General features: G+C 37.8%; 1 protein-coding gene across 6 annotated transcripts in view; it reads right to left on the reverse strand.

The window, feature by feature from the left end:
• The window catches only part of AGAP1 (ArfGAP with GTPase domain, ankyrin repeat and PH domain 1), a 370,539-nt gene that overhangs the window by 338,187 nt on the left and 9,289 nt on the right, over positions 1 to 23,063 (reverse strand). Inside the window, exon 1 of one of the 6 annotated variants that reach the window (XM_065069195.1) lies at positions 652 to 21,951. The exons of the other annotated variants lie outside the window; for them this stretch is intronic. Coding sequence (XP_064925267.1) covers positions 652 to 700 — 49 coding nt within the window. The 5' untranslated portion in view covers positions 701 to 21,951. Of the gene's footprint in view, positions 1 to 651; positions 21,952 to 23,063 lie in introns of those variants that run through there. 6 annotated transcript variants of the gene reach the window in all.

A 23,063-nucleotide genomic window follows, 5' to 3' on the forward strand; every position in this document is an offset into this window, starting at 1 on the left:
TGCTTCTACAAAGCATGGCCTTTCTTCAGATGTTTTTAATTGAAAATTAGTTTGTTTCTCCAGGGCTTTTAGTCCAGAGCTCCTTTATAACCATTAACACAGTGTTTGCCTATCCAGGTTTTCATATGACTTCACAGAAACCTACTGCTCTCTGCACAGCCTAAAGCAATAGTTACATCCCACTGAAGCTTTTCTGAAAGCCTCTAACTCCAGACTGCACATTGACCACATCTTCAGATTATCACTTCCACAAGCAAAAACTTAAATACGAACATAAAATTACATGTGCTGCATAAAGAGCCTCTTAAAATTATCAGGAATGCATATGAAGCACTTAAACTTACTGCACTACGTTATCTACGCCACAATACACTTAATGGGTTTTCTTCAATTAAATCTCTTTCTGCCAAACATTTCCATTTCACAGCAGCACTAGCTGAATACCAACAGGGAGGACTGATTTTTTTCAGATATAGCTGCAAGGTACTCACCTGAATAATTCTGAAAAAATGAACTTACTGTGTTCCAAGCAATACCTCATTAGTGCATTACTTAAAAATCAGTCATAAGATGCCTGTTTATAAAAATGAAGCTTGCTCAGAGACTTTTTTTTGCAACAGAAACCATATTGAAAGCTAGAAATCATCATACCTATATTTGACGTGCCATCTTCTTCCAGTTCTTTTTCTATTAATAACATCCTTCCCAAGAAAAGCAAGGTGCAGAAATCAGCTTGTACACTACCTATATGCACATACGCTGGTTCATACTCATCATCGGGACTTTAAATGAACTTGTCAGACAAGTACAGAGCTCTTCAAGGTCTCAACTGCAGCCATCCGAAAATAGGCAGCTCCTTCTACACTATAGCAGGCAATGGATTTTTTTCCTCTTACATAAGAGGAAGAATTCCTGGTTACCACTGTTGCCACCCACAGTCTTGACCACGAAGGAACAGGCTGTGGTGACCTGCAGCCTCACTGCGAGCCCACGCTCAGCTCTCCCAGGAACCTTCAGATCACAGCTCCTCAGAGGCTTCTGAAAATAGAACCCCTGCTGCTATTGGAGTTCATGCACTCAATATCCAGCACCACTGATCGAGACCCACGTAAGACATCCTATTAATATTTACTTAATGCAACAGTCAGATTTATATTGCACTCGATATCTGCTGGTGAAAAGCTGCCTGATATCAATTTAGTTCTTAGCTTGATAACCAGGGTAGAATAAATAAACAAACCAACCTTTTTTTTGGCTAACATCGCATGTCAGTTGTCACTGACTCAGACTGTAGTAGAGAGTTGTCTCAGGCTTCAAGAGGCAGCCAAGCATCTCAAATAAAGCAAGGACCCCACTCAACTTTTTCCAGCACTTCTGCAAAAGATCCTTTCCAACGCACAGTCCTTACACTGACTTCACGCATACCAGGCATTGACACTTCTGCATCTAACAACATAAATTTATTATCAATTGATAGATTATCACCACAGCTGTGAGTATATATTTTGAGGAACCTTACTTTTGGACTGTGACCTAAGGTTATCTTGCACTATCGTAGAAATTTAATCTGTCAAACAGTCTGGTACAAAGTCCATGTAATTATATCTGCTTAAGTACAAATCCACACTTGGCAATAAGCCCTCAGCAGGTACTTTTGTTCTTATGTCGGTCAAGTTTCATTCAAGTAATTACAGCCTCTCTCTCACTGGAACAACTACTGATATTTGCAAAGTCTCAAATTTCTGAAGCCCCAAAAGGCAAATCTAATCTGGAACTTGGAGTTTTTTGAACTGCAAATTCAAGCAAGTACATAAAATCAGGTTTGCTATGGATTAGCCAGCCTATTGGAACTGTAATAGGTATGTTTTGTTAGCATTCACTACTAATTAGTTCAGCTACAAAATTCAGATGAAGCAAATCTGGTTTATGATTTGCAAGTTCTTTGCCTTTTACCACCTCTACTTTGTCTTTCCCAGATATAGAAAACTTTGTCACTACTTCTGTGTTTCTAGTTTTAGCCCTGACTCCTATATTTGCCTGAGACAATTTAAAGTGAAACAGGGAGGACCAGAAACAGAGTACTAACTGGAAAGTCTTACTAGGCACAACATAACCTAAAGCAGAAGCCATACTCTGATTATTTCTTACAAAAATCCCGTATTTATGTCTCTTCTTTTATTCCTTTCTCCCTCTAATTTTTACCATGATTCTTACGTAAATTTCAGCTAAATTTATAAAGCATCATCCTTTGAGAACTAATTCTGTATTACACACCAACAAAGTAAAATTTAGCTTTGGTTGCAGACTACATGCTATTACAAATAAGTGATATACCTGTTTGAGCGAGAAAAATTAGAGACGCCACAAAATTTCACTCCTCAGATTACAAACACCCCCGAGGATTATTTTCCAACATAACCTATTATTAAATAGCACATTACGTCTCACTGACCATTGCCTTTTACAATATTTTTAAGATATACTGACCAAGAAATACACTCATCACTTTCCATCAGTTTCTGAAGCTTGAAGTAAAAGACACCTGTAATAGTATTACATTTGTTAGATAAATTAGATTAAACTGAATAAGCCAGCTTATTTCAGAGAATAAACTCAGTACAGTTCTTCACTCTTTTTCCTCTTATTCAGTTTCCAGTTATCCAGGTGTTAATGGTTCAAGTTTGTTTTTTTAGTTTCTGTTGTACAAGAGTTACATCAGTAGGTTTATTGACTCAGAGCCACTACTTATTTCCAACTGAAAATGCATTCAACATGCTGTGTTTTCACCCAGTTTTTGGTTTTTCAACTTACTCCTAAACCATGACCATTTGGTTAATTTTCAACCCTTTTACAAGTACTACATAATTAATGTATTGCTTAATATACCTTAAGCATTCATGACCAACCACCTAAGATCATATTCAGTTTTATAATTACCTGAAGTCTAGGTCTGCCTAGGTCAAGACATTCTATACATCTTTTTTCAGTTATATATATTGCCTACATAAACCACTTGTGCCTTTCCACATACAAAATATCAACTTCTTAGCATTAGTCATCAGTCAAGTAAATTAACTCCAACTTGCTGCAATCACTTTATAAGCAATCATTAAGACCATTGCATTATTAGCCAACTCAATAGAATTAAGTCCTCACCATTGCTTAAAAGGTTTTTCTGTTATTATAATGTAATGACAAATGTAATTCAACTATTACTCAGCATTGTATACTAACTGCCTCAGTTATTCGCAAGTTTTTGTGCATGTAACAGGGGGGTGCTTTACTTAAGCTGCAGGAAAAAACCTGCAGGGCTAAACCTTCAGCAACAGCGCAGTTCTTGTACATATCCCCCCATCCTTTGAGCACAGCTTTATTTTCTGTTTTTCATATGAGAAACAATTTTAGACCAACTGTTTCAAGGTTTAAATTATCTTGCTTTTACACATCAACTGTGTTCCTGCTATTCAAATGGCACTTAGCTCATAGTTCAAGCAAATAGGTAGGTGCACTTCACTGTTCAGGCCTAAAGCTAAGCCTGAATTAAACTACGGGCTTGTCCAGAGATCTACTTTTCAAGTATATTTCCAGCCATCTCGAATCCTTGCTTCACATACATCCTGAATGTGAGGTAAACCACAAAATGCAGAGTCATCAAGTGAGCAGCTTATCCTCAAAATACTTCAGGTTTTAAGAATGACCTAAATCAACTACACTGAACAGACTTCAGAACTACCACCTCCAGTGTTGTGTTTTGGGTGAATGGTTACTACAATGCTTTTTACAAATTTATCATTTTACTACCAAAGCTCCAATCTGAATTTTTATAAAATTCAGATACTTGCTTAACAGAAGTAGTAGATAAAGAGATATCTTCTTGTGTTGTATTCCGAAATTGGATTATTTTTGCATTACATTTTCCCAAAAAAAAACCACTGGTATTGAGGTAGGGTCAGCTCTCAATGTTAGTAATCATGCTAATGCCTGCAAGCAAGCCTTTACAAGCACACTCGGTACAGTATTTACAAGGCAAAGCCTATGGCAGTTACAAAGCAGCTTTTTCTATAGATTCTTTTCCTGAACATCCTGGCTTATTCTTCAAGTCAATTATTTCAACACAGTATTCATCAATCAACAATTGTTATGCTAAAAGATAGGTGCCAGCTTAACTGTGTTTCTGAAGTTGCCTGCCAGAGCATGCCTCACTCAAAGCAGACTGAGAAAAACTCACCCTCAACATTAATGAACAAAGAGATATTGAAGAAGTCAGTGTCATTTGTTTTTAATACGAGAACAAGGCCACCAAGACAGATATAGATTATTACAGACTATAATACATACTGTTATTTGCAAAGCCCACTGACATTCAAAATTTAGAAACCTGCCAGAGCAAGGTTTTGAAATTCAATTATTGTATTTGATTAATTGGTCCATATTACATTTGGCACATCCAACTACAGCTGCCACAGCCCATGACTCAAAGAGTTTACCCCATTCTGACGTGGGAATTTCCCCTCTAACAAAGGTTATTTATTGAGAACTCACTGGACTAGCTTCCTGCTGTCCTGCTGTGTGGAACAAAACGTTAACCAATAAAAGCAAAAGACAGCAAAGACATCAGAAGACAAGCAAAGCTGAAAGCTGAAATCAACTGAACTGTTCAACTTAGGGTGAGCTGTTGAACTGAATCCTCCTCCCACTGAAACCTACTCTTATCAGCAAGAATTCCTACTAGTTTAAAATGTTTTCTACATTTCCTCCCTACCCATCAACAAACTATTGGCATCTTTTCCAGTAGCACAGAGCTGGAGAATGCACTAAGAAAATTCACCTTCAGTAACTATTCTCTCACACTAAACTCCTGAGCTGAGGAGGGCAGCTGCAGATGCATCTCACTTCTCTCCTTCCAAACAAAACCCAAGCACCATTCTTAAAGTGTTTATTAGCTTGGACGCACACCCACCTCCTGTTTCAGTTTTCTGCTTTTTGTCTGCTCATTCATTAAAGTATAAGCACTAATAAAAGCCTGAAACATCCTAAAGATCTTTCTGGAGAACCTCTGTCCACCTCCATCATTAGCTATTAGTGTAAAGGAGGCATGTTCCATGGAAACTTATTAGAAGGTTCTTCTAAGAAGGAAAGGGTAATCAATAAGGTAGTGGCAGTCAGTTACTTCAACACTTGAAACAGGGAAAATGACAGGCAGGAAAGGAAAAGAGTGTTTTATATGTATAGCAAGCTAGAGTCCCTTCACTTATTTTTTTTTTAATTCAGGGCACTGTTTGAGTTTCAGATCAAAAAAAAATCAGACACAGCTAATCTGTAAACAAGTAAGCAACCCCATCTTAAAGCAGTCACTTCAGCATCACCAATTTAATATTTGTAACAAAGCTAAAGATAAAAAGCTCTTACAGCTGAATATTAAGATACTCAAAGACACAAAACTCTTATTGACAACTTTTTCATCTATTTATATAGTCGTCTTAATACTAGACACACACTGACAACAATAATTCACAGTTGATTATCACCCTGTTGGCATTTTGCTTAAATGTTATGTACCTGTGTTTTTTTTTTTTTTTAAAACAAATAAGGCATATGACATTCTTCCATAAGAATTCTTATTGCTCTCAGGCAAAGGTTTGATAATTATTAGCCTGATTCTGTCATTCCTGAAAAATAAACAGACAAAAAAATCCAGTCAAGTCCCAATTAGTTTTAGTAGTACAAGACTTTCCTGGTATCTTGACCTTCTACATTTCACTCAGGTTGCTGTAAGTCAGTATAAATTATTTCCACTGCAGAGTTACCAGGCTCAAATCAAAATGCTTTTCTTCCTGCTCAGCCACAAGAGCTTTGTCTTCCTCCCTTTCCCAGAAACCTAATTAAATAATTCTCAAAACAACTGCTCAGAGAACCAAGAAGATACACTTTCTTTGCAATATTTATTATTGCAGTTATCTTGTGACAGTTACAGCCAAATAAGTATCTGACAAAGGCCTAAAAAGTATCACTGTTCTGCTTAAAACCTTCTCCAAGCTACTCAGCCACAATGGATCTTACACCTGATTCAACAGCAAAGGAATTCTGCAGGTCCACAAAACCCAGTGAAATAGAGATTAGCTCCAAGTAGCAGCTAGCAGCAGTCAGACTGATCGCTGCCCCGCTCTGCATGCAGATCGTGGTTTATAAGCACCTCTGTTTCCCAAACACAGTTCTGAAGGTGTCCAACTTAGTCACAGCTTTGTATAACAAAGCCTGGTGAGCTTCTGTACTGTTATAGTTTAGCCAATAAATAAATGACTTACTGTTTAATATCGTGTCTTATCCAGCCTGCTAAACCCACAAACAAAACTGAGCCAGAGTTCCAATTTTGAGTGAAAGTCTCCCACCAGAAAGCATGGGGTTTTTTAACTGACAAACAACTATCAGACCTACTAGCTTGCTAGGTATTTCTAGGAAATAATGTATTATTTTGTAGCTTTGTTTGTGAAGATTATCACTGCAAGTGATTACAGGATCAAGCATTTAACCAGATTCAAGCATTCAATACACATTGTCTATTTACAAACACCTGGTAATAATCACCCCTTCTCCTACACAGAGGAGAATAAAAAAAGATTGTGAACAGCTAGTATTTCTTTCTAGGTAACATGAGAAAAGCGGTTAGTTATTTGACAGATAATGAATATTATCAGAGGCAGCTGCCTGTGGCTGCAGACCTCGTTCAGAGGAGCACCCTGCCATACCTCCCCTTTCCTCACACAGCTTTGGCTGCCACTCGGGTCACATTTAAACCAGGAGAAGCATCTACGCTTCAGCTCATGCCATTAGGAAAAAGATCTGATTTCAGAGGCTTCCTGAAAGCAGCCTGACTACCCTGTTTCTAGCGCCTGCAGAGGCAGCCAGCTCCTCTTTAAAGCAGATACTCTTCTGTCATGCAAGATAAAAGATTTATGTGAGCATTTTCCTCACTTGAAGGAAAACCCCTGAAAACCAACTGAAGGTTTGTGTTATGGTTTGGGGTTTTTTTTTGTTTTGATTTTTTGTTTGGGCTTTTGTTTTTAATAAAGGCTTTAATGCTCAGTCTATAGATACAGAGGTGAAGACCTGTAGTCATTACCCCCACAGCAAACAGCAGATGTAACAACAGTGAGATCAAACCTTGAATGTGTGGCTGTTCATCCACTGTGGGACACCAGTACACAAGTCCATGCTGGCAACATCTCCAGCCAGCAGATTTAACAGAACCAAAACACAAATAAAACAAACAAACAAAAAAAAACCACACAAAAAAACAAACCCAAACACACTCAAGCCCACAGTGGTTTTCCACCTACCACCCTGTCTTGTTCTCACTCTTTCAAATGGCTCTGCTCTTTACATCAGTCCTTTCCCATTCACCGCCAATCTGAATAAAATCTCCATTAAAAAAAAAAAAAAAAAAAAAAAAAAAAACAAGGAAAAAAAGGAAAGCGGTACTCTAAACAATACATAAAACTTGGGCCCACTTCCACTTAAACAGATACTTAAATTCACACCAACTGGATTTGTTTCCCTCCAACATTCCTCCTAACACAGAGTGATTCAGCTGAAGTGTCATCCTTTTGATAACTGTGTGTTTATTTCCCAGGCAATATCATTCCATATATTTTCTTTCCTGTCAGGAATTTATGTCTGCAATAAATTCAAGGTAAACAAACAACTTAATCATAATACTAATAGAAGAAAGGTTCCTATTACCTTCAAAATAAAGGTAAAAACATACGATTGTTCAGCAACACTGAGATTTTTTCACTAAAGCTTAGTAACTTGTGATGCAAGTCTAACTTTTATTGAAAACCTGAAAGCATAAATCCTGTGCTATTCACTGAAATACAAATCGCATTTCTTGAAAGCTTAAGATCCATGTTTTGAAAAGGCTTCCTGCTCTAACTAGAATATATCTGCAGTCATCACTTATCAGGCTACTTCAACACTTCAATATCAGGTCAGCTAGGAAAAAGGAAGTATTAAGACAACATGAGAAGGCTGATTTACATTGGCCCACCAGCTTATTTTTTCATTCAACAAAGTCTCCTGACAAGTGCTTTCATGGGAAGTGCATGTAGGCAGAATTCTCATCTCTATGGCTCTGCGTTGTTTCCCATGCTCACTGACAGAAGGCATCAGTCACAGAGCAGGCTGATTTGTGTACAAACAGACCATGAGAAGAGGGACCGAGTGCAAGGAAATCGGTCAAAAGTACTTGGTGCTCTGACGCTCATATACTCTGGGATAAATTAGCATTTTCCAGAAAATGCCAATTGTTCAATGCAAAACTTAAGTGAATGTTTTGGCCAACAGTTGTTCCTGTAAGTGCTACAGTTACCTCAACATTAACAGACTATCAGTCAACCTTTAATTTAAAGTTTACTTGAGTTATATCGTACAATGTAGCCAGCACTAAGCAGCACTTATATAAGAATGCAACTTCAGGAACAGCTTACACTTCATTCAAGACTAGGACATAGTACATGTTTACCAAGTTTTAGAAATCCTTCATTCTTCACTATAGTGGGTGCCACATTTTCAAAAAAAAAGCACCTTTCATACTCCCCATCTTTTAAAGGTGCCTCTTCCAAACTCACAAGTCCCTAGCAACTTGATCATCACATAAAAAGAAGCAGCTGTAGATAGTCAAGGTCCACCAAAAGATAAAAGTGATTAAGGCTTAGAAATACTGAAGACTTCCTTTGCTTAGCATCTACAGACATCAGATACTTATGAAAGCCATCATCAAATGAGCAGTAAACTGCAACTGTGCCTCACTGTGTTCAGCTCAAAATCCTAAACATCTAGCCAGCATAAACAGACTGTGCTGTGTCACCTTTCAGCACTTTTTTGTATGATGAATTTCTTCTTGCTGAAACAGAAATTGTTTTTAGCTGCATGACTTGCATGCAGTACAAATCTAATGGTATTTTAATTTGCATGTAGCAAATGCAAATCAATCATAAGGATGATGTATGATAGCCTTTTGGCAAGATTAATTAAGACCTTAGGCTGCTGATTATACAAGCAAGTCAGGTTCAACATATTTACAATCAGCTGCAGATAAAGAGAACACGCATATATCTTCCAGAGAAACAGGTTCAAGTTCATTAGAGCCTGGAAGTTATTTTACAGCCTACTCCTCAATAGCTTCTGTACAGCGCTTTGCTATCTACCTCCTGATGCTTGAGGAAAACTAAGTCTGGGTGCAGGGCAGCAAACAGAGCAGGGCCAGTAGCTTCTAACACCCCAACAAGCTGTCCCAGATCCTGCAGCACAATCCCACTCCTCACCTGAGCCCCAAGGAAGATCATTCAGCTTGCTGCCCTGGTAAAACAATCACTTATGTTTACACTGAGCTGGTTTCTGAAGGGCTACAACCTGTGAGAGGGGGCAGGTGGGGTGGAAGGATCTCTTTCGTTTAGCAACAGCAAATTAATCATCCTAGGCTCAGCCACTCTTAAACTACATTCTCAGAATAAAGTTAAGATCTACATCCATTTTTAGCAAGTTCATACTTTATTGCTCCACTTTACCAAAAGTCTTTCACATTCCTACAATCATTTTCAGCTAAATCTGAATTGGGCATCAAGAAGCACATCACCTTATTTTGAACTCAAGTTAAATGGAAGCTGTAAAAAATTCTAAGGCACAAAGCACAGAAATATAACCCTCAGTTTACAAACTTCGCTTGCTGAACTAACCTGAAGAGGCTTTACCCTGCAAGGTTTAAGATAATTTAAGAAAAGCTTATTTTTTTTTTTAAGACTCTCATAGTACTGCAGCAACTTCATTCATTATTAATCAGGCCTCATCTGCTCAATAGATCATTTCCATAAGATTAGCAGTCGCCCACACGTTACACAGCAGCAAAGACCGTATCCTTTTCTTAACATAAAGGTTTCACCTCCTAACGAGTAAACACCGAGCACAAGTTGTGTGTCTTACAGAAGTAAGCACACAGAATGGAATAAGAACACAGGATTGCTGGCATCTTTACAGAGAAGCTCTCCAGGACAGACCCACAGGAAACCAGATTTTATAGAATCATAGAATCATTTCAGTTGGATGAGACCCTCAATTTTGTCCATTTTGCCATTCAACAAACCTAGAAATGTTATTACTTAACTCCTGCTGAAACCATCTGGATTGGGCTAATTTGTTTCACTAAATAGGATCAGAAGTAAATTTGATTTTGAATCATGATTATTTCAATCTTATCTCACAATTTGTCATTAGCAAGGTACTTTACATGTTCCTTCTTACAAATACTCTCCTGTCACATTTCACTTGAATACAACATAAATAAAAGCAACTTGATTTACTGTCACTGTTCACTTCCGGAAATTAATACTCTACCTTTTTTCTTTTTAAACACTTAAAAATAAACTGCAAATATGTATATTTCCTGACAAGTAGATGGAAGATGCAAATTAAACAGGTGCCATAGGCTACTTGAAGTTAAACATACTTGCTTTTAAATCAAATGCTCATTATGGTACAGTATAAGTGTCTAAATATGGAAGTTGGTCTTAAAGTTGGTCCTCAAAGACACAAGCAGCAGAACCAAGCCCAGTGTCAAAGTCTTCCATAACATCCAAGCAGATGAAAATGGCAATGCATAAGCCTTCAGAATTCTCTCCATTTCTGTCATTTCAGTTTATACCTCCAAGTCTCCCAGGAACAGCTGTTGGCCTTAGACTATTGTTAGAATTTTGCTTCTTTTTTTCCCCAAAAGCCAACAGTCTGCAACCACCTGAAGTTTGCAAGATTAAAACCAATGTACATTGAGGCCTCTACATTCTGGCCATCACCTACCTTTCAATAGCCTGTTTGTCCAGCTTGGAGGCAAACGCTATGAAATAACTTTTTTTCAAGTTAGGAAAACACTAACTACCCCATACCTCATATGTATATAGCTATCTTGACCGTTAAAAGCAATTTTTACAGCTTCATAGGAATTACTTGCTTTCAAGCTGTACAATTTAAAAAATAAATCCTGCATTCTCTCCCCACGCGCTGACTTTGGTGATGAAAAATGTGAGATGCAAAGTTAGTTTGTTTGTCCACCTTTCCAACTAGAAGATTAAAACTAGCACCACTTTCTCATACATAACTCCCATGTATCCAAATTCCATTTGTTAACCTTTTTTTTTACTCAAGACAACCATATATAGAGGCTGTTTTAGCAACTGCTTCCAGGAGCAGCAGGACCCACAGAATGGGCTTTCAAACCACTCTTGATTAGACAGAAGACTTAACTATCATTGGTTTTTATTTAAATATGTGCAGGATGTTACTACTCCAATAATTGGGCAACACAAAATCTAAAGGACAGTTCATAATCAGTGTTACCACAGTGCCATCCCTTCTGCTTTTTCAGAGCTTTATGGAACTTAAATCCTGTATCTTCAAGTTGAACCTCACCGCACTCTTCTTGATTTTGGCTTTTTACACTTCAGTGTTTCAACAAATGCCTGTTATGCACACAAATAAGTTTTTTTCAATCCAGACACAATCATCACAGGAGACCCACAGACCACCCTGAGAACACAAGTGTGGATGACAGAACTCAGCCCAACTAGACAGAGTCATGAGATAGTGGAGGATTTTTCTGGCATACTGTAGTTTTCTCTACACACTATCCTCAGTGAAACTCGTATCTTAATCGCTGTCTGGGGAATATGTTCCCTGAGGTCCATAAATATCCTCTCTCTCTCTGCTGACATACCCAGCTATGAATGGTCTTCTTATTGACTTGATTAACACGTCAACAGATGGAAACAAGAGACCGATACAGAGGGAATAGACATAATTCATATTTGTGTTACTGCCTGTTTTTCAAGACAAAACTGTTCCAGAATTTGCAGGAAAACACATTTCAAAATGTATTGCATTTAGAACTAAAGTACTTTCTCCACATATTGGGGCCAGCTTCAGTCTGGTTAGCATTAGTGTCAGCAACACCAACAGCATGCAGCATCCACATGGACTGACCACCCTGTACACAGTCCGTAACAGCTCCCACACCTGCACTGAGACATCAGCATCAACATCTCCATCCAAGGAAACGAGCTTTTGTTCCAGCTCCAATATTCATATTCACAAACAGACTCACATTGACAACCAACATGTAGACAATGGGAAGAAAGCAGCTTTCCAAAGGCATTGCTTTCTGTAACACATTACAACAGTCACACAATTAGTGCCGGTTTGTTTGTTTGTTTTTTGTTTGTTTTTTTTTTTTTTTTTTTTTTCACATAATCATCCAAATCTTTTAAAGTAACATGTGGATTAAAGCTTGATTGAGTACCTCTGATTTATCACAGCAAGTACAATAGTATCTGGAGCCACCTACTGAGTATTACTAAACAAAAACATACAAGTCAGGAAGAACAGAGATTTACACAGCTATGTTAGTGTCTGTTTGTAGCTGGTTGTTTGACTTTTGGGGTTTTGTTTATTTGGGGTTTTTGTTTGTTTTTTTTAAACATTACAGCCTCGCTGATTTTGTTTTAAAAAAAATATGTAACCCCATTTGTAAACAGACCTATTTATCTGTATTTGATTCACCTAATGTGTGATCATTGAACAGCTTTTATCAAATACCAGCACTTACCTCATAAGCAACCTCCCCATATTGCAAGTACAGAAATATTATAAAAACTACACACACAAAAAAGCTGCAGAATGTCAGATAATCTTGGAGAAACATAGCAACATTGCACAGTAACAGAGGTTCCTCAGGGAGCACCTTTCACTGAAATTAAGGACTACCAGACAACTCCTAAAATGCCTCACTTGAGTGTCACTTTCTTCCAAGATGATTTTTATTCAAGTTTCTAGCAGGTAGCTGGCTTAATCTGAGGAAGCCACCTTATTTACATACTAATTAAAAGAAAAAAAATCTGAAACAGCACTAGTACACTACCTTGCTCTTTATAAATTCTGGCAAAATTTCTTTACCCTGTTTATCTACCAAGGTTTAAAAAAGCTACTGCACTGGCCTAGTTTGCAAATCAAGGGATATATATGTAAGCATTAATTTTAATAGTATACCATTACCTAACATCAAGTAGTCCATAAAGGGACACACTTTTTAGGTCACTGAGGTATTTTGCCTCTTCCTGTTAACAGCCTACATTCAAGTTACAGCCAAACAACAGGATGTAAATCCCTGTTTTTCCTCCAAATTGACTAATCCAGTTCTTGTTGCTCCCACAGCAAGTCCCAAATTAAAAAACTTGCTATCCAGTAAAGCATCTAAATCATCCTGGAATATTAACAGAGTAACATTTTTGGCAAACGCCCATCTGTCAGAAACTTTAATCTAACATGAAGATATTTTATGTCACCATAACACACAATAAGTGACAGAGCTGCAGCTACAGAAGAGATTTTGCCCAGCTACCTCATTCACAGACAACAGCCTGTACAACCCTCAAAACTGAAGAATCAGCTATTACTCACCTCTCCTCAAACACGTCTTTCCTTATTTCAGAAAAGATAAAAGTAATCTTTGTGCTCCTGCATTCCATAATCTAAGATTCCCCCAACCATCAGCCCAGAAATACAAAGGCTTTCCAGGTTACATTGAAGTTGATTGGTTTGCCCAGTAAATAAAATACTCAATATACGTTTCTTTTACAAGAATCAGAAACCAATGTACCTTATTATCTTCAATTTTTTTTTTTTTTTTTCTTACTGCAGTTTGTGCTGCACTGACTGGCACATCTGCACAACAGCAATTCAAATGGTACATCATGTCTTTCATTACCTAAAAATCAAGTATCATGCATATTCTACACTTACCCTACAGACAATGATAATGATAGAGTTGAAGAAAATAAAAAATAATCATGCTCTGGGAAAGTATTTTCTACAGTCTGTTTAAACACCCCAAAGAACAACGAGACTATATTAAAGACACTGAAGTTTTCCTGTAAAATCACGGTGACTAAAACGGATCAGTGCTTGGATCAGGCACTTACAAGAAAAACAGGAGCCCCCAATTGTTTGTTTGTATGCTGACCAGCTTTAAAAAACATGTAATGTTTCATTTTAAAAGCTTTTGTCAGATAATTTGGAAAAGATTAGCAAGTGAGCAATTAGTACATGCAGTTCACATCAACTACCACATCAATTAGCATCATAAATCAAACCAGCAACCTTCTAACTGGATTCACTCTGTTATGCAGGAAGCAAGATGTTCCAGTAAGCAAAACATCGCCGGAGCAGCAGTCCTTTTGTGAGTCATGTAGGTCTCCTGACTGCAGCTATAAAATTCTGGCTTTAAAGGGCATTAAACAGCTATTGAGGCAGATGTCTGCTGTAAATATTGGTCCATCTAACCTGGCCAGCATTGTTGTTACCCAGATGACTAACACACATCCCTTACTCCCCTCTCAGATGTTGTGCACCTACGTATTCAGAGTATTTTTTGCCTTAAGCGAGTTGTGCCCTTTGGGTCAACTCCACCCCACTCAAACTTAATTTTTTCTAGTTAAGTCAATAGCAAGATCCCTCCATCCATAAGCTAATGGATTGTTTAACATCCAGATCCTATTAAATGCTGCAATCTCATAGCAGTGAACTATGTTTGAAGCTTAATGTAGGTTAAAATTAGAATCTTATTTTGCATGAGAAAAGTAACTAAATGGGACTAAATAGATTAGTTGCCACAGGGTACAGGAATAGTTTTCCAAAGCTTGTTTCTATTCCTTCCTGCTTTCATTTACTCAACTCCAAGGGTGAATCTACAGATTCACACTCAAATTACAAAACTGCAATTGAAAAGTGATAAATTACTATAGTAAAGTCCCATATGCACCAAGGGTGAAGCTACAGATTTTGTTCATATTCAGAGCATACCAGTAGCACTGTCAATTTTTACAATTTTGTACAATGCAAAGCAGCTACACTTCACTGTCACCATCCTGTGCAGAGGAATCACAAACTTGCCCAGAGACCCACAGAAATCTTTCAGTCCCAAGTTCAAACAGCAGCCTGAATCAAGTTTTCTAGGAGCGATGTATTTTGAAGGAAAATTATTACTCAGCTTTATTCACAAAACAAACAAACAAAAAAAATCTTAATAAGACTTTAGGGTGTATTGAAAATACTAACAGAGCTTTATTACAAAAGCATTTTAAACTCTACTACATCATTGATTTTATGTTCATGAAAGCAAAGGAACATTTTTCCTTCTTGTCATTATTTATTAATTTTGATTGTTTACATTTGTACCCTTGGCAATACAATCAGTATTACCTTCTAACCAGAAACAGAGCTGGTGCAATTAATAACAAAATTATTTGTAACTGCCTTATCAGAATTCTTCCTGTAAAATGCCCATATCTATTAAGATTTTCCAAGCTATCATTTTAGTTCTAGTGCTAAACACTGAAGTTAATCCAAATAAAAGATATATAGCCCAACTTTCTCTCACCTGATACCCATTTCCTAACATGCCTCCAAAAGAAGCTAGAACAGCAGATATGAGGCTGTATGCCAATTAATTGATCACACACAGTTCCTATCTCTGACTTTTGACTATTTCCTATCAGGCCCTGTTTGTCACATCCTTCCAAGATCATGCCATTTTTGCCAGAACATAAGTGTCTACCAAGTCTACAGGTGATTCTGAGCAGTACAATGACCGTAAGAATACACTATGGCAGAAGTATCGGTATTTAATCTTCATATATCATGAAGCACTTAGTCACTAAAGCCTAACATACCTTTACATTAGTTATATATAAGAGGCAACAACATTCATATCTAAGAATCCAACGTCAGCTCAAGTGATCCTTCATACTATTTCAACATTACTAAGAGCTTAGTGATACCTTCTGTATCTTGCACAGCGAGCTTGACATTTTGAAAGCAATATGAGTAATTCAGCAGGCCAAGTTCACAACGAGAAATGCTGTAGGTTCCTACTGCTGTAGTTGCCTTTCTGCATCTCTTCCCTACATGTCTTACAACAGCATGTTCATGAATGTTGCGATCCTGGCCCAGAGAAGGTGCAGTTGTGATAGAACATGCCTGCTAACTATTGACTCCACAGAGAAGAATGGACTCTGACAGCACAGAATACAGAGGCATATCAAAGATTTTATTCCCATGCTAGATCCTCAGATCACTGAGTTCATTTGCATCAGACTCCAATGAAAGTACAGGCGATCCTACACTCAAATGCAAATACTTTCACGTGTCATTAGTTGGAAATTACATCTTCTGTCCAGTACTATGCTGCAGTTATCCTAGCAACTACTACTCTGTGTACAAGTTGCCTTTCGATAATGAAACACTTTGTAACATAAAAATGCAAGCCAAGCACATTCAGAGATGCAGCTGAAGTCTAACACCTAATCCGTCTTCCTGCTAAACTTGTTTTCCATGTTGGTACAAATTCATATGCCAGTCACATCCTCATTTAAGGTCCCAAGACGTGTCTTGGGTAACCAAGCAAATGATGCAGAAAGCCTTGCTTTTGGTTCACAACTAGTTAACTCAGATACATGAGCAGCTGCAAAGTTAAGTGGTATACAATTAAATGTCTGTATGGGCACACAGAGTGCCACACTTTTAGCCTATTTTCTCTAGAGAACACAGTTGCTGTGATACCTAAAAGACAGGCTTCCTGGCTGCACTCCTGAGCATGGGACGCTGAAGCAGTAAGATAATGGAAATCACACATTCGTACTGTCACCACTTTGTTAAACAGATACAGTGGCATAAGTCACAATGCTACAAAATCCAGCAACAGTGACTATCTTGCTGTGTCCACCTTCTGGTTATGTTAATGAAAAGTATAGCTGCAAAATACAGATATAGTGGTATAAACTAATAGAAAATCTACTAACAGGAAGAACTTCATCTGCAGCTTTACTTAAATAGAAAACATAAGCCCTACCAAGTCCAAGTCAAATTAAATTTTCCTACATGTTTCAAGTTTAATTGTATCGACTGTTGATTTGGTCCAGGCGATAAACAGTCCTTCAACCCCTTCAAAGTGATTAAAAAAAGACTAAAAGTTTGTATCTGAAGCTTCTCATAAACAAAGAGAAAGCAATACAGCTAAAGCTACAGATTCTAGTATTCTTCAGAGTCACTTTGTTTCCCTGTATTTTTCTTACGTACAGAAAGGGAAATTAACAAACAAAATAGCTGTCTAATCATTAGGTTTACAGTCATTATCCAACTATGTAAACAAACAAAGCTACTAAACAAGACACTGAAATTACACATATTGTACACATCAACTCCGTATTTTTGGAACTTGCTTCCTTGAGTGGCTAACTTAAGCTTACTTAAGTAACAGGAAAACAAAAATGAAAAAACAAGTTATTCACTGAGTTAGAAATGCACTGCCATCTAAACACCCTTTCATCTGTACCATTATGAAGGCTCCATATAGGATATTAGTCACAATCCTGAAATGGCATTAATGAGGTTGAATGTGCACATACTGATTAAGGAACACATCTGCTTCCATCCAGTTAAAAAAAAAAAAGACATTAAATACTTCCAGAGGGCTTTGGAATTGCCAGCTGCCCACAACAGAATCACTACCAACCAGGGAATCTGACAACCCTTCTGTTTCCACCTTGGAATTAGAAATTCAAAACAAGCTTTCTAAGAAGTCATAGATCCTTGATATCTCAAATATGTCTAAGTGAGATGGCACCGTTATCTTATTTCTAACATTAGTCATAAGCTTCATGCAGTATTTATAACCTTATCACAATTACAACTGAAGTGCTAATTAACTGCAAACAACTTTGGATCAAAAGCTCTGTCCAGAAGACTGGGAAGAATTACAGTTGAACAGTCCATACAGACAGGAGAGAACCGAAGGGTTTCTGATTTTACAAAATCCTTTTAAAAGCTTAACCTCATCACTCAAAAAGCTGCTCACTGCCCTGTACCTATAGGCTGAAGAGTTTATAACTGCAGTTGAACTGTACCTTCTCACTGCATTTGAACACTACATTTTCTAAAACAGCAGCTAGGTACAATACTAATGATTTAAAAACCCAAAATGTATGAACAGGAGTCCTCCTAGTAGAGTGCTGAGTATAACATGACAAACGTAAGCAAAGTGCCCAATAGCTAGCACAGTATAATCATAAATTAACTCTTATTTTGACGCTTTCTGTTGGACTCTCTCCAACGTGTCCACATCTCTCTCGCCCCGGGGAGCCCAGAACTGGATGGAGTTCTCCAGGTGGCCTCACCAGTGCTGAGTAAGAATTTCTATTTTTAAATAATAATAATAATAATAAAAAGAAATAAAACAGCACCCTAAACACACTCCACCAAGGTCAGGAATGGGGATAATGATGCAGGCACCCAGGTCAAGCTGCTCTCCCACACAGGAACAGGCACAACTCATCACACCAACGTTCTCAGCCTGGGAGCAGGGGGAGCTCCCAGTACCTTCCCCAAATCCAACTGGTCTGAGCCTCCTGCTCCAAGTCAGTGCTCCACTATTTGGGATCTTTGCCTCCACCTTCTGTTCTTGCAGTGGCCTCCGCAGGGCACCCGCTCACCCTCGCCACAGGGCTCCAGGCACACATTTCTCTCCATACACAAACACGACCCATGAAACCATATTTAAGTCCTGATGGTACAGAATTCCCAGTAGACTTTACATCCAAAATTAGCATCCTCTCACAACTTGTCCTCATCTGGCACTGTCTTTGCTCAATTATTTCATGGTACAAGGACAAGCGAGAACACAAATGAGAAGTTTAGCCACAGCTCTACCTCAGTATAGGTGACATGAAGTACAAACAGTGCTTGAAGGCCATCTAGGACAAAAACTAATATTACAGAAGACAAATCTTATTCCCACTGAGGTTAGGGTTATCAAAAACACTTAATACAATACTTTCTCCCTCAGACTAGGGGAACTTTATCCACTGTAGATTACTAAGTAATCATTTTAGATTTTTTCCCCACAAATTATGTAAAGCTATGTGTATGAAAGTCAGAAAGAATACCCTTCACACAAAAACTAACAATTGCAGAAATAGATATTTGAAATGCACTGTCAGCAGAAAGTCACACAGTTGAGATGCAGCTGAGTTCTGCACTTCAGCTGCCAAGATTTTTGGAGCTTACATTACCTTTTCTTCAAAGATTTGTCAAAAATACCAACACTGTCATATACTTTGTTTATCAGTAAGGACAAAACCAATTCCTGATTGTGATGCAGTAGAGAACAGAGTATTTCTGAGGGAGAAGTTCTTATCTGCCTAGCACTATTCCCAACCTCCATTATTCTCACAAAAAAAAAAAAAGGGGGGATGTTTTAATCTCACTTTTAACTGTCAGACTACGGTACATTTATAAGTGCATCCCTTAATACTTGCAATTAATGGAATACATAATATTCCCACATCAGCTTTCAACACATGATCCAAGATTCAAATGAGTTTTTTAAGGTGGTAAAGTTATGACAAAGACTATAGATGCCTCAAGTGCTGGATAATACACCTCATTAGAAAATAAATCTTGTGAAGTCACTTTGCTTGAGCACCTGTGTCACCTTTCAGAAACTGCAATTGACATTTTGGCCTTAGCAAAGTACAAGGCAGAACAAGCACAGCAACCGATGTTACAAGGTGTGTTTCCTTTTCTCAAGTGCCCAAGATCTGCCAAAGGAATCAAATGTCTCATCTGCTGCATTGCTGAGTGTCCCCTCTTCTCAGGGAGTAAGACTCATTTGCCAATTTAAATAGAAATAAAAACAACCATCTGTATACACAGCAGCATGAACCCTTGTTTCATCATTATTGCCTGCTGCTTTAAACTAATCCCCCAAAGCAAACCACCGGAGAAGCCCAGCGCACTCCCTCAAAAACCTAAAGCTTCACAACACATTTGTTCCAATAACATCAGTTGATCCACAGCGTGTTTCCTTCTTTGCCTCAGGAAACAAAGTTATCCTTAAGAGTTAATGGCTCAAGGCTTTCCTCTCAATTTGTAACTTTTATGCTCTCAAAAGCATGGGATTTCTAATAGTGTAGCTTCTCCTGAGGATAGCAAGGAAGTATATAACTGAAATTCAGGGAGCAAAGTCACTTCAACTTAGAATAAGACATTCCAGTAACTTAAGACACAACTATCACACCTAACTTTTAGGTCACCACACAAGTAAAACAAACTATTTGAATTTTCTTGGTTACTCATATGCTGAAGTCCGTTATTTTCCACATTCAAATAAAGGTCTTCCCATTTTCAAACTAGCCACCAAAACTACAATATATGCACTGCATTTAATCAACTTGTCCAGACTAAAGCTCTACAAATGGCAAGTTAAAGGTACAGCCTTTGAGCTAGGTCAAGGCAAAACTCAGTACACAAAGCCACACAACCAGCAGAAAAAGGCAGTAAGACATTTACTTATTCCAGACATATTGCACTGGCTCTTATGAAGCCCAAGTCAATGCTTATTGTGTAGGTGCAAGCTTAGAATGAACCTAGATGCACTTGTGTGCTAGATATAGATAAGGGGTTCAGATGCCTACACCTGATGAAATCAAATGAACAAACAAAAACACACATGACACACCCAAAACACATTCCCAGCATGCCATATTGTTGTCTCTCCACAAATCTGAAACAAGACAACTGTACTCTGAAACTGTTCCCCAGGTGCCATCTCAAAAAAGTCAAAGGAAAATTCATCCCAATACTACAGAATTCTTCTATCAACAGAAGTACAACATCTTATTTACTTGGCAGACCTAGAAAGTACAATGCGTGAAAAGTAAGTTTTGACTTACAAGCTGAGATGCTGTAACCAGCCTCTGAACCCACTTTTAAACCTTTTAGCTTCCAAGTAAACAGATTCTAATGATATCTTGATAAGTTTGCAAAATCAGGTTTATCACTTCATATAGTTTGATCCACAGTTCAAAGAGGCACAACAACAAAAAAAGCTTGAATAGGATAACTGCTATTAAGGCTCTAAGATGGAATTGTCTTACGTAATGCTTGTTTTTTTTTTCCAGCTGTGTTATTTTCCATGTAAATATCTGAACTACACCATCATTCTTCTGATTTATTTGAATAACACAACATACACCCAAACTTCCATTCTCAAAAGCTTGACTTAAACATTTACTTGCATGGAGATCCCCAGATGGTGAATCCCCTAAGTCTGTTTCAACAAAACAGCTCAGTTAAAGCAGTGACTGGAAGTCAGTTTTCAGAGTAACTATCATCATTTCCAAGTTGTAGCTCTGACAGAACTCTTTGCCAAGCCTTGTACTACAATCAGCTCTTGCTCCATGTTGTGAGCTATTTGCACACCTTGGGAAGGTTCATGTTATTAGGAAGGGGCTACTACACAACAGTGATTCACCCCCATATTATCACTAAGCTGGCAAGTTAAAGAGAAGTGCCATATGATACTCCTTCCATAATAGGAAGCAAAGAAGGTTGATCATTGATGTGCCAGCCACTTTTTTATTTTCAAGTGGGAGAAGCAAGTACATTAAGCAGGAAAACCAGCTGTAGTCTTATATTTCACAACAGAAAATGTTTTTACAGGACATTGAGTTTTCAACTTATCTCAGATTTCAGTAACAACAGAAGCATTAAAACAGAAGCTCCAAAACTGAGTATAACTTCTCCTATAAGACAGTTCCACAATAGCATTGCCCCCAAAACCTACTTCATGCTTGATACCAGCATTTAAGGAGTTGCAAAGTCAGAGGGCTCCAAGAAAAGAACAGCCTCAACAAGCAGTAACAACCAAGTGGAGTCCCGCATCAGTTAGCGGCAACTGAGTCTAATACAAACGCACTTCAAGAGTTTTAGCTCCACCCAAGTTACTTTATCTCCAGGAAACAGTACTTTTTAAAGTGACTGAAGAAAAAAGATAGAGTGAAGTTTATACCTTCTACCATTTCCCCCACCCACCCACTCACCCCGTGCATCAGGATCTTTGCACCTCCCTGAACAAATAATTTCCAAGTGTACAGATCTTATATTTTCTCTAAGACTTAGAGTATATCTAGAGTCCCAGAACTGAAGGGAAGCACTTAATAATCATAATTTCAAACTCCAAACTAGCATTCACAAGGCACTCCATATTTTTTTTTCTCAACAGAAAAATTAGCAAAGAAATCACAAGACACACTGGAGCACAGTAATTCATAACTGAATAGTGCCTGGTACAGCATGCATGGGAATTAAAGCAACAACCTGCTCTTAGATAAAAAAAATTAACAATAAAATCAGATTTCTTATTCATTTAGGGAGAAAGGAAATAAAAGAAAAAGCATAGACCACACTGAAGATCTTAAAATTACACACCATGCACTCTGAAGTCAGTATCTTAAGCCTTGTCATTGAGGTTTAGTTTTACTAATAAAGGATTCAAGATATTCCCCACCCTCCCCAGTTAGGAAAATCTGCTCAAACCCCATGGTGAAGCGGAATCTGTTTTGACAGGCTTGCACCGCATAAAAGGACAGCAAACTGCTTCAGATGCCCAATGCCCATTGCATTAGAACCTGTTTACAGTAAGGCTATTAGCAAAAGTGTTTATATAGACTAATAGCCAAGATGACATTAACACTGTTAAATAGTTTTAAAAATCCCTTCATGAAAGGACTAGAAAATTTTCAGATTACTTCACTGTCTTTCCTTGGTTTTGCATCATTCATGAAGTTTTTCAACAATATAAAGCTGGCATCAGCCTGGAAAAGAGAAACTGGAGCTGACACATTGAGCTTTTGCCTACACTTACTCATCTACACTCAGCCCTTAAGACCACCATACCTTGAAACCCCCAATTTAAAGATTACTGGAATCAATTTATGTTTTCTTCTTTCTGTTTCTAATCACACAACACAGTTTATGTAAGAACTGTTTATTACTTAACCATCTACTAGTAGAACCAAGCTCATGAACTACAGAACATGTGAAGACAGTTTTTACCACAGTTAACAACCTAAACGACATAATCTAAAACTGTTTGGATATTCGGTATTAATTTCATGCAAAGAAAA

This window comes from Columba livia, chromosome 7 (assembly GCF_036013475.1).
Source record: "Columba livia isolate bColLiv1 breed racing homer chromosome 7, bColLiv1.pat.W.v2, whole genome shotgun sequence".
Taxonomy (NCBI): domain Eukaryota; kingdom Metazoa; phylum Chordata; class Aves; order Columbiformes; family Columbidae; genus Columba; species Columba livia.